Source organism: Mesoplodon mirus (genome assembly GCF_964341445.2).
Source record: "Mesoplodon mirus genome assembly, chromosome: 20".
Taxonomy (NCBI): Eukaryota; Metazoa; Chordata; class Mammalia; order Artiodactyla; family Ziphiidae; genus Mesoplodon; species Mesoplodon mirus.
Genome location: NC_138996.1, coordinates 18047641 through 18060141, shown reverse-complemented (window position 1 = coordinate 18060141; position 12501 = coordinate 18047641). Strand labels below are relative to the sequence as shown.

The following is a 12501-nucleotide window of genomic DNA, read 5'->3' as shown; positions in this document are numbered from 1 at the left end:
CTCCACAGCACCACTTTCAATTCCCTAAAAGCAGAAGCCTTATCTTCAACTCTGCCGCCACCCCCATCCCATTCCCAGGAGCACTTAAACCAGTCCGGGGTAAAGAATGTTTAGCGGGGGGAGGAGGTCGGGGGGTTGGGGGAGGAGACAAACAGTGAAGCAAGCAAATAATAATTAGAAGTTGTGATTGTCGCCGTGCTGGAAGGGAACAGCGTGCTGTGAGAGAGAATTCCTGGGAGTGAGAAGTGAGGGAGAAATCTACCGATGTTTGGAGTTTTAAATTATGTGTTTGTAGCAGTCACTAAGTATGAAAGCTTAAATGATACAATATTGGAAAGTTCTCGATGGCTCAGGGAAAGTGGAAATTAATCATGTCAGCTCCCAAGTATGGTAGACTTAACTGGGTCCGAATGGGTGCCAGGTGCTATAGTTTTATCTATCAACGTATAATTTCCTCTAATAGCAAACTCCTGGTAGATAAATAGAACTACTTCCATTTCACAGAGGAGGAAACAGAAACAGGCAGTTCTTCCTTCTGAGGTTGGTGCGTAAACAAGCATAGTGCGCGGACGTCCCGAACGCTGAGTCTCCCTTCTTTCAGCGGCTTTGACCCTCTGAATATCATCTGTCTTGGCCTCCAGTTCGCCTGGCAGTGAGAAATATTCCCTCAGCCAACAAATATTTATTGAGCGCCTACTGTATACCAGATAGCCTACTCAGATAGCCATGGGATTCAAAAGATAAACAGGGCCCGGTCTCGTCTTCCAAAAAGGATCTCCCAGAAGAATAAAGAGAAGCAGCCAGGTAAACAAATAATTCCAGGACAGTCTGAAAAGGGCTGTAGAGGAGTCTGAACAGGGGCGGCGGGTGCGGAGACGCTGGAGAGGTTTCCGAGGGCCCGGCGTCGGAGGTGGGTTTGAAGCTGCGCCCTGAAAACGCCGGCCCGGAGCGGGCTGCCCCCGGATGTCACTTGAGTTCTCGCATCCTGTCATTTCAAGCTGCCGACTAGGAAGGGAAGAAATAGGTCTAGGCCGGTACTGAAAAGGAGGGGTAGGGATTGGGGTGCGAATCCCTCGTGAAGAGCAAGCAAACAAAAGTAGCACATCACACTTCCCGGTCCTCGCGCTGGCAGGGCCTGACTCCCCGAAGCCCCTCTCCAAGCTGCGCGCAACGCCCGGCGACCCCCAGGGACCGTGCAAGCGGTAGGACCTGACCTTCTTCCCTCCCCCCCTCCTTGGCCCTCGCCCTCCGACCTACCGCGGCGTCGGGGGCTGGGGTCCGCTGCTTCCGCCCGCCGCCCGCCGCCCCTCCCCGGCGCGCGCCATCCGGCCGCGGGGCAGCCGCCCTCGGCGCAGCCCCTCCTCCCGCGGGGGGCTTGCCGTCCCGCGTCCCGTTCCTCCCGGCTCCAGCCGGCAGCCCACGTCCAGGGAGGGCGGAGAGAGGAGGAGGAGGAGGAGGGGACGGAGGAGAGAGGGGAGGGAGGAAGGGAGGGAGGCAGGCGAGAGAAGGGGAGCTGCTTGGAGCCCGTACTTCCCAGAGCCAGGCAGGAGCGCGCACTCAGCGGCTCTCCGGGTCCCAGCCGCGCCCCGCTGCCCCGCACCTCCTCCTCCTCCTCCTCCTCTCCGGGTACCCCTCGCCCCCTCCCTCCAGCAGCTGCTACGCTCGGGCAGCGGCCGCCCCCGGCCCCTACTCGGCCACATCCCCAACTCTCTGGGCTCACTCCTGGGACGCGCGTCCTCGCCCCATCCTTTCTTCCTTCCTTCCCTCGCTCCCGCCCGCCTTCTCCAGGTCTCCCTCTCGGGTCCCGATTGTCTCCGTTCCCTTCTCGGTCCGCCGGCGCCTCGCCCTGCCCCGTCTCTCCCTCGCACTTCCTGAGTCGCCCGCCGCCGCTGTCTCGCCGCGCCGCGGGAGCCCGAGCCCGAGCCGAGCCGAGCCGCCGCGGCCCCGGCTCCAATCCCCGCAGCCCGCGGCGCCCGGGGAAGGGAAAAGTGGGCGAGCGCGCCCTCGCCCAGCCCCGCGCCCCAGCCCTGCCCGGCGAGGGAGGACCGGGAAGATGAACAACGGCAGCAAAGCCGAGAAGGAGAACACCCCGAACGAGGCCAACCTTCAGGAGGAAGAGGTACGGAGTGGCTCGGTGCGGTGGCGGGTACGACCTGGGACGGCGGCCGTGGGCTTTCTGCAAAGTGCGGGCGGTCGGCCGGCGGGGCGCGGGTCCCGGGGCGCCGGGCTGCGCCGGGGAGGGAGCGCCGCGGTCGAGGGTTTGGGAATCGTCCTGGCCCCGAGACGCCGCCCCAAACTGTGGCCCCGGGAGGCTGTATCGTCGGAGAGTGTGTTTTTGTGGGTTCACGAGCGTCTGCGTGCTTAAAATTGCGTAACTTTGAGGACTTTGCTGAGACCTTTGTAAGTATAATGCTCAGCTTTGTTTGCCCTGGATTTTAAAAGCGGAATCGAGAGCTGACTCCTGGGTGACCTCAGTTGATTGGGACCGGTAGGGTCAGCACTTAGCTCTGCGTCTGGAGCTGGATGTTGTGGGGTGTGTTTGTGTGGCTTAAGGAAGAAAATCGGGTAGTTTCTCGTTAAAAGACACCTTCGGTTCCCTGCCCCCTCCCTTTCAATGTGAAAAGTTCTTGGTGAAATATCTTCCCAGCTGAGGCGTTTTGGATTAATAGATAACTCTTCAGCCGCATTCTTCTCTGATGAGTCAAAGACCCCGAACCTGGATGATTAGGTTTTGTAAGTTTAGGGGCTTTGCGGTTGTGGGGAGCAGACGTTGACTACAAGAGTTTCAAACTTTGCAATTCACCAAGTGAAGATCCAGGCTATTTTAGTAGGACTTTGATGTCTGAGCGTCAATTTCATGTGGTGCGTCCGTAACAACCGTAAATATGTTAACGGCTGCAGAGCGTTCCTTTGGTGGAAACAAAATTCGATAAACGTGGGGGGAACTCCTGAACAAAAGTTTCAGAATTTTGTAGTTGGGATATTTGTTAATATCCTGTTAAATGGCTCAGTTCCTGCAGGTACATTATCTGGAGCCCAGTAAACAATACTTTCCGCCTACTTTTTAAGAAGCCCACGAAACCGACTTTAAACATTCTAAAAGGAACTTTATGTTTAGATGCGAGGAAGTATGCAGTCTTGTTAAAAGCGTTCTTACAGGTATTGCATACTGGTGTATGAGGTTAACCGAAAGGTTAACTGATTCTAAAGCGATTAGGATGTTGAGATTATTATGGAGATACTGTGTTGTGTGTAAACTAAAATTCTGATAGTGAAACCAAAGGTTGCGGAGGATTTAACCAAAACATACAAGCCCTCAGCACTTTGTGCCCTTGTAAAATAGGAACCGTTTAAATGGGGAAGACGGAGGGGAGCCCTAAGCCCATGCAAAACAATGCAAAATAAACAAGATTTTACTCTTAACGTGGTTGTAAGGTAGTGCAACCCAGGTGAATTGCTGTGAGCCCCAGGTGAATTGCTGTGAGCCAGAAGTTTGCCTTCTCACCTGAGGGAAATTGCCTTTATTATTATAAACTTATTTTAGAAAGCGTTGCTTACATGCTGGTTTTTTAACTGCAAGTGGAGTACTACTGACATTCCTTCTTTTTCAAAGAGATGGAGCCTTGAATTGCATGTTTCTTCGCTTTTTTCTTGAAACTTACCTGCTGCTTTGCTATTTGTTTTCCCTACCACTGAAATAAAATTTTAAAAATAAGTTTGCTTTTTTAAGGAGTTGCTGTGTTTTAACTAATTCAGCTAACATACCAAGATAATAATAGCTTCAGAAACCTTTCTGTGTCGCTTAGATTGGCGGTCTGTTGACTTCTAAGGGTAAGAATATATTACATGAGACCGTCTTTCTCTCTTCACTTGATTGAGAACTTGGAAAGTTAATCAGGTTAAACCAAAGGTTTTTTTGGTTTGAGTGACCCCAAACCATAACCTACTTGACAAAATTAGGTAGAGAAAAGTCACATTTTTCTGCTTGACCCATACAGCTTAACTGCTGACAGCACTGGCGTGTTGTCTGTCCTGATCGTGGGCGTCTTAATGTGTGAGGCTTGGGTACTAGTATAATAGAATCAGATGATCCCAGTAACAATTACTGCTTCTTAACCAGTGGGAATGGCATGTGGCTCTAGAAAGTATCAGTTTTAGCAAGATAATTGTTATTTTAAAAATAAGGGGACATTTAAAAAGATTTCAGAACCCAAGTTGTGTAAGAGGTGGAGCAGACAAAACAGACACACCATGAAGAGAGAAGTTTTATAATGTTAAAAATTCAGGAAAAGAAAGTAAGTTGGCCTGAATGATCTAGGTAATTTTGCCCTAATTCCCCGTTTGGGGTTTATACTTTGTTTTTGAAAAACTCCTAACCTCTTTTTCCTAACCCTGAAAGCCACAAGTAAAATAAATCTGGTATTTGGTGAGTCCCATTAATGTGCTCAGCAATATACAAAACCACCGCCCTGGACCCTTTCCCTGCCCACCCAGGGATCAGCAATTTGTTCTCAAACACAATTTAAAAGCCGTGGCCCAGGATTCCAGTAAACAGAACACACACATATACAATGTATATACACGTGATGACAAGCGAGGAAAAATGTGTTTCGTTGTAGTTTCTGATAGCCATTGAGCTGATGAGGAAGAGTGAGTCCAGTCATTATTAAGAGAAAATAGTTTCATAGGGTAATTTAGACTTTATCACTTTATAAAATCCAGGGTTGTTGTTTTTTTTCTACTTTTTTAAAAAAAGTGAGTTCCTTTTATTTTCCAGTACATTTCAGCCCTGATTGAGAGCTTCTAAAGCTCACTCTGAAACAGAGATGCTTGAAACACTTACTTTGGTTCCAATTGAATAGAAGGAACAGTCTAGGACTTAGGAGAATTTTTGCAGCTTTTTAGGGTTGGAAGTTTTTGAGAACTTGGGCAGGAAGTAGTCTTCTCTTCTGGGTAGTATTTAAAACTTTGAGGAAAAATAATTTTAAGATTTGGCTAGCCAACTGTAAGAATACATCTGGTTTTCTGGCTTCTAGTATTCTATACATATGTGTTCCCATGCAAGTTGTCCCTGTAAAGAAAAACCAGTTGTCAAAATCTTCCTGGGATCTGAGATTTACGAGGCTTCTGTATATGTATGTATAGGGCAGTAGATAATTTCTTACATAACTTTACAATTAATAAAATAATTCCTAGAATTTGCCTCTAATTTTGGACTAGATGGTATTCTCTTAAAACACTTGGCAGTTCTCACTTGACCGACTTTACTAAAGTTAATAAATATATAAGTAACAGACATAATTATTTGTCTTATCATTTAAGTTTCGTATATTGAGACATTCTAGTAGAAGATAGAAATTATTTTTGGTCACTGAATTTTCCAAATGGAAATCAGATAAACAGTAATCTGGTCTTATTTTTACTTTTATGTTATCTGTGTCATTGGGTACTTTTCAGGCTGATTACAAATCATTTCTAAAAGATGTTTTATTATGTTGAAGCACTGGTATTAGAGTAATTTCTCCTTAAAATGCTTTGAACATTCTTGTACTTAAAACTAAAACAGAAAAACTTGGCCTTGTTGGACTATTGATCAAAAAGGTGTTTGTCACATGTAGGGCAGAAATCACACAAAGTCAGGTCTTCAGAAGTTAATACAAATCTTTTACCTCGCGTTCCGCCTTTTAAAGTACTTAGTAATTTTGCCCAAATATTGGGGTCATGAAGAAGTTTTTTCTCATGTAATTGTCACAGAGAAGGGGGTACCATGGTAGTTTGCGGCAACAGCGGGTTTTCACTGAGCCTTAAGATTAATCTACATTATGACCTGGGGAAAATACAAAAGGGTTTTGTACAGTTTAACCAAGTTTGGAGTCTGTTACTCCAAATCAGATCAAATGCAATAAACTTATATTTCAATCATAAATAGGATTTGGTGACAGTGTTTTGGATGAAAATGTGGTGACTTCATAGTAAAATGATGCTGCAAGACCACTGCCAATATGGCATGCATTTCTGAGTTATTTTTCCAGTAGTGGTTTTAAAATTTCCCTGATAAATCCTTATGCTCACTTGTCATCTGTTTCTAACGGCATTTGTTTGTTGGATAGATAGATTGGATGCTCTTATTTGAGGACCGGAGCCTTTGACGTTTGTGATGGGGCGGTAAAGTGGGAATTGTGCACTGCGATGGGGATATGAATGAGGCAGCTTTCGGAAGGACTTGGCACCGTATATGAAAATTTCAAGCCTTTTGATTCCGTGCTTTTATTTTTAGAAATTTACCCTAAGGAAATAATAAGCATGCACAAAGATTTATTTAAAGGGATGATGATTAGAGTTATTTATGATAGGGAAAATTCACAGAGACTCTATGCCTAACAGCGAAATTGCTAAGTAAATCAAGGTGTAATTCCTCAAAGAGAATATTAGGTAGCCATTAAAAGCCACATTTTTAAAGAACGTACGTGTGTGCGTGCGGGCGTGTAAATTTTTTTTTGGTGGCTTAAAACAACAGAAATCTATTCTCTCAGTTTTGGAGGCTAGAAATCTGGAGTCAAGGTGTTGGTATTGCCACCCTCAGAATGCTGTAGGAGAGAATCTGACTTTCTCTTCCAGCTTCTACGTTTTAATTGAGGGGTTAATTCTCATGACATAAAGTGAAAAGAGCAAAAATAAAAGTTTTATATTATGTGACGCCAATTTTAAAAAATAACCAAACATTAATAAAAAAAACTATCTGGTGGATTACAGATCATTTTTATTTACTTTCTGGTGCTTTTCTGTGTTTTCTAAATTTTCTATAATGAACATAGGAACAAAAGCAATTTTATGTCTTTTCTCTTAGATTTCAATTCAATAAATTCCCTTGAAATATCTGTAGGTGTCACAAAACCATTGGGTTGGTCACATTTCGTTTTGCTGCCAAGCCTGGCCTGGGGAATCAGGCCTCTGATCCTCACAGCCTTTCCTCATAATGTTTATCTCATTCCCTTATCTTGTCTCTTCCTAGTGATCTTCAGCTGCTCTCCTTGTTCTAACATGCTTTCTCAATCCATCCTAACACACACTGCTGGGTCCTCTGGTACCCCAGCTCCTTCAGCATTCAGTGAAGTCCAAATATGACACTCAAGATTGCTCCTAAGGTACCTACCTCCGTACATACTCTGCACACCATTTATTTCAGCCACCCTTTCCCTCTTGGTCTAGCTTGAACTGCTTTCCAGGCAAAAGTCAAGTTTCAGCCTACATTTTGCAAGATCTCATCACCTGAATGCCCTATCCCAAAGAGAGACTTTTTCTCAGAATTCCAGAAGATACATATATTATCTCCATTTAACTCCTGGATCATTACATTTCATTTTTGGGTTTTTTTTTTTTTTTCCTTTAAGATCTATGCCGTCTTATCACAGTGTTTCCAATCCCCAACACCTACCCAAAGTTGGTACTCCAGCACAAGGTACGTACCACACACTTACACATGTATGCACATATAATTCTTTATAATATAGAGACATGAAATACCCTTACTGGTGGGGATGGTGGTGATGACCTTGAATAGGTAAGCTGTCACAAAGCAGCCACTTCCTTAATGTGGGATTTAGAGCCGGTTATGGATGGATGGATCCTCTGGGTAATGACCTCCCCCACCTGTCACCTGCAGCCTCCATTTGTGCCCACGGGCCAGTGTGCTTGGTTCATCCGCCAGCCACTGCCAATGTGGGCCCGCTCATTTCGAGGTGCAGTTGGGTTTTCACTATTCGAATTTGGTTTCTGCTGTGGGATTCACTTTGACCTTTTGGACAGGGGCTTCTGGAAGCTCTGGTTCAGTGGTACTAGAACAGCATTCCCAAACGAGGCTGCCCTGTGTGATGGCCACTTTGGAATGTTTGTGTTCAGTTTCATTTGGCACCTTAGTGTCTGCCTTGGGGGTAGGGGAAAGGGAATGCAAATGTTCCTCTTGAACAGTGCTTGCTTTAGTCAAAGAAAAAATGTAGGAAGGAATGAAGAGAATGAACCTTAGTAATAGCTGGGGCAAAAGTGGCGGCCTGGCTCTCTGGGCTTGAGGCCAGCAGGGACCAGGTCTTTAAATTGATGCTATGTTGATAGGAGGGCGTCATGGGGGATGAGCTTATCTGTCCATGGGGATGACTTGGGTATGATTCCTTGAACTCACGTCCCTACCTCTAAGTGTACGGGGAGGTTATTGCAAACCACTTCAGTGCATTCTGTGTGTTGGAGCGAGCGGGGAGCGCTCGACTGCGGAGCTTATCAGAACAGAGTTGCCTAGTTTGTTGCCTAGTCGTCTTTGCTGAGTGCCGGAAAAAGAAAAGACTGAAATACTTGATCCTGGGAAATTTTCAGACATCTTTTTAGCTGTTCACTCAGGTAAGAATTGTTAATTGCTGAGTATTCTGTGTCAAGTACTGGCCAAGCACTTTATATGTATCACGTGACTCGTCCTCACAATGAGCTAATGTAGGTATTACGGTGATGAGGACCCTCATTATATGGGGAGGCGACTCAGGCACTGAGAGGCTGAGTGACTGGGGCCTTCACGTTCAGATTCTGGGGGGCCCAAGATCTGGGACAAAGCTCTTACTCCAAGTTGCGCCCAGGTTTAGTGGCGATGGCCCTGTGTCAACAGGTACAGTCAAGCACTGTGTTGAATTAAGTGAGGCGCGGTAGTTTGAGTTGGGAACCGGTCAGCCACACAAGGAGAGGGTGACGGAGCTATACATCAAAGAAAGCTTTAAAAGAAGAGGTGATAGTTGAGATTTTTTTTTCCAGTTGAAGAAGGGTTGAGACAGGAGGGGAAAGATTGTCTAGTCAAAGGGACTGGCCTTCAATGAAGATAGACGCTTAAAAGGGAAAACAAGCAGGAGAGGAAGGGAAGTCAGGATACGAGGGGGAGGGAGACCTGGGTGGGGAGGGAGACATGGGAGGGGGATGGAAGCATTGGCGGGGGAGGGTTAGAGGAGCTCTCCTTCCAGGCCAGGGACCAGGAAACACTTCCTGTGATGGGAGCTGGGCTTCTGTGCAGCGGCGACTTGGCGTTCTGAGATGTTCCGTGGCAAAGGCGATGCAGTGGATTTGGAGGCTAACACGGCAGGAGTCCTGGTCTCAAAATTAGGCAGTGGCTGGCGGTGGTGACTGAGCCGGGCGGGAGAGGTGTTCAGGGGCTGTAGGAACTGTCACATGCTCAGGAGACAAGACTAGGAGTTCCATCCGTGGAGCCTCTTGGGTTTCTCTTTTGGATGACTGGCTAAATAGTGGTTGTATTTGTAGAAGCAGAAAATACCTGGAAGGGAAAGAGGGAACTGAGAGGGTTGGGTTTGAGGTGCAGAAGAGAGGTCTTTCAGAACAATTGAAGATTATATAGCTAGCAATCGAAAAGCTGTATGATATGAGCTGAGTGCCCAGAAAATTAGAGAGGGTGTGGGACCCCTGTTCCTAGGAGACCTTGTGAGGGTAGGCAACAAAAGATGGACAATTGACTTAAAATTTGAAGCTGTGTTTAAAAAACAAGGGGGGTTGGGTGGAGAACTGGAAATTCTCAGGAAAAACTGAAGCAAATTTTTTAAAGCCCTCTTTTAATTTAGGAACATAAGAATGTTTTGCATATATCTGCCTAGTTATAATAGTGTTCAGGATACTTAACCATTTGAAAGCCCGATTCGGGGGAGCTTAAAAAACTCTGTGTACATATAGTGTATTTCATATACTTTTACTTTTTTTTTTTTTTTTTTTGCTTTCATCAACAGTCTTTGCAAATTGTTTTCCTCTAAAATTTGCAGTTAATTCTCAGGCTTTTACAAACTTTTCTTTTCCCAACCCTGCACCTAGAAGGGACATAAAATTTGTAGATGGGTTTGGGAGGTAAAGATGGAAGACCTGGAGAGGCTTGAGTATTTTTATAAGAAAAAATTTCCCCGCGTTGCTTTGTTATTTTTTTCATTTTATGGGGGTGGGGGGAGTTAGAATGAGCCTTTGGCTAGAGCCCAAAGTCATCTCTTCCGTGGGTCATATTTTCAATTTATTCATTTCGTGCTTTCTTAAAAGTTTGCTACTTTTTCTGCTCACAGCTAAGTGTCAACTCGTGAATAAAGAAAAACGGTCCAGGAATTTAAGGAAAACAACAATGCGTTTGTATTTCTCATAAGTTTTAACCCTGCTGCAACCATTATGATGCACATTATGTAGAATACTGGAGAAAAAAACCGGAAATGGCAGTCATAAATACTAATCACACCAGGAAGATGGTTCCAAATTCCAGGCTGTAATACAGTATTGTTACACAAATTTAAAACGCTGAGGGAATGCCAAAGCAGCCTAGCTCAATCATGTCAGCCCCTAGGATTTTGCAAAGGTACAGAGAAACCTAGGAGTCTCACAATTGAGGTACATCTCACCAACCCATGAAAAGAAGTTAGAGACTAATTTCTACTTTCAGTTAGCCTTTACTTCTCGTGAGTTGATTTTTTAAAAATGACGTTCCTCTCTCTGCTCTTCCTAAATTCTTATGTCATCAGGTAGATATGCTGGCAGAAGGCCAACATTATTCTAAGAAATCCTAGAGATAAAACCATTTTTTTCCTCGAATCCCCAGGATCCTGTTTTGTGAACTTTTCTCTTGCGCCCACCTATAGGATAGATAGTTTTGGCCTCATGAGAGGAGGGACAGCACAGAAAGTGTTATCTCTTTACAGAAGTAGCAGAATTTCCTTTGTGCTGGGAGGGGAAGTGCTACAAAAGTGTAATTACTTTACCCAGCATGTGCAATTTACAGCACTTAAAATGTGTGAGTTTCCAGAGCGGCACCTGTTTTTAAATACAGTATCCCTCTAAGCCGGCAGGTTGTGTTTTTGGGGCAGGGTAGGGACACACACACACACACTCTCTCCCTCCCTCCCTCCCTCCCTCCCTCTCCCTCTCTCTCTCTCTCTCTCTCTCTCTCTCTCTCTCTCTCTCTCTCTCTCTCTCGGTCATTGCTTCTCCTCCGGGCCTGGCTTATCCTTAGAAGGAGTCCTGAAGTCCAGTCGCCGTGTTCTGATTTTGCCTTCTCTCCTCTCCTCTCTACCCTTCTAAGCCTGTTTCCTTCTTTACCAAGACCTCCAAGCATTTTCCCAGCAATGAGCAAAAAAAAAAAAAATGGTTAGAGCTAGTGCTGAGACCATTTTTGTTACAAAAATTTTTTTCAGTCTTACTGCATATGTGTAAGAAAATTGGAGGGAGAATTGAAGATCAGGTGCATGTCCAAATATAATCAAACTTGTAAAAGCATGTATGGATTTTTGGCATATTAATTCACTAAGCATCTACTGAGTAGTGTCTACTGTTTTAAGCATTGCACATTATTTGTTTAATTTCTACTTTATTTTGGAGTATAGTTGATTAACAGTGTTGTTTTAGTTTCCGGTGTACAGCAAAGTGATTCAGTTATCCCTATACATGTATTGATTCTTTTTCAAATTCTTTTCCCATTTAGGTTATTACAGAGTATTGAGCAGAGTTCCCTGCATTATACAGTAGGTCCTTGTTGGTTATATGTTTTAAATATAGCACATTTTACATTAAGCACTGCACTTTAACAAACCCAATGAAGTGTTCTCATCCCATGTTGAGGGATAAGGAAATTGAGGCTCTGAGAGATGAATTTGTCTGAGGTTTTATTTGCAACTAGTGGTAGAGGCATAAACTCTCTCCAGCAGTGTGCAAGGTTCACGTGATCTGGGCCCTGCTGGTCTTCCTGACCTCATCCACCAAGAATCACAGCTTCCTTCATTATGCTTCAGCTGCTTGGATCTTACTTAGGTATCTCTAGCTTGCCAAACGCGATCCTGCCTCAGGGCCTTTGTGTGTGCTCTTCTGTCTGCCTGGGAAACTGTACACCCAGATGTTCCTATGGCAGCCTCGTCCTTGGCATTCATTCAGATGTCAGTTCAGATATCACCCAGGGAGACCTTTGACCTCCAAGTTCAGAGTATCCCCACAGTCCCAACCACTGTCCCATCCCTCTTATTTCCCAGAGAGTACTTTTTACTCACTGACTTTACCTTGAGTACTTGTCTTGCACTCCTAGAACGTGACTCCTGTCTTGTTTCAGGCTGTAACTCCAATGCCTAGAACAATGCCTAGAACTGCCCAACGTTTGTTAGTTATTAAATGACTGGAATACAAACCAGCCTGTCAAATTCTGAGGCCTGTACAATACACCACATGGTCCTAAGTCTTTTCCAGCAGCTTTTAGATTACATTTTAATGCTGCCTTCAAGATGAGCATTTCTGGATCCCCATCCCCCTGTACTTCAGAAAGTACAATTACCGCCTGCTGTTAAGCCAGAAATTTTGGATGGTAAGTGATTGATCCCATGGAGATGGGGGCTGGGGAGGGAAAAACAGGTTTTCATACATCAAGGAATCCTTTCCTTTGTCCAGTTAGAATGGAAACCAAGTACGTATTTCCACAGAAGCAAGAGTGACATGTGGGCCGCCCATGGA

General features: G+C 45.1%; 1 protein-coding gene across 7 annotated transcripts in view; it reads left to right on the top strand.

Annotated features, from left to right (window-relative positions):
* The first annotated feature begins 1467 nt into the window (after positions 1 to 1467).
* Positions 1468 to 12501, top strand: part of RBPMS (RNA binding protein, mRNA processing factor) — a 192332-nt gene continuing 181298 nt past the window's right edge. For 2 of the 7 annotated variants that reach the window (XM_082608848.1, XM_082608849.1), the window contains exon 1: positions 1475 to 2119. In XM_082608848.1, the coding sequence (XP_082464974.1) occupies positions 2054 to 2119 (66 nt within the window). In that variant the 5' untranslated portion in view covers positions 1475 to 2053. Of the gene's footprint in view, positions 2120 to 12501 lie in introns of all 7 variants that reach the window. The other 5 variants (XM_082608851.1, XM_082608852.1, XM_082608847.1 and 2 more) reach the window with 5 other exon arrangements.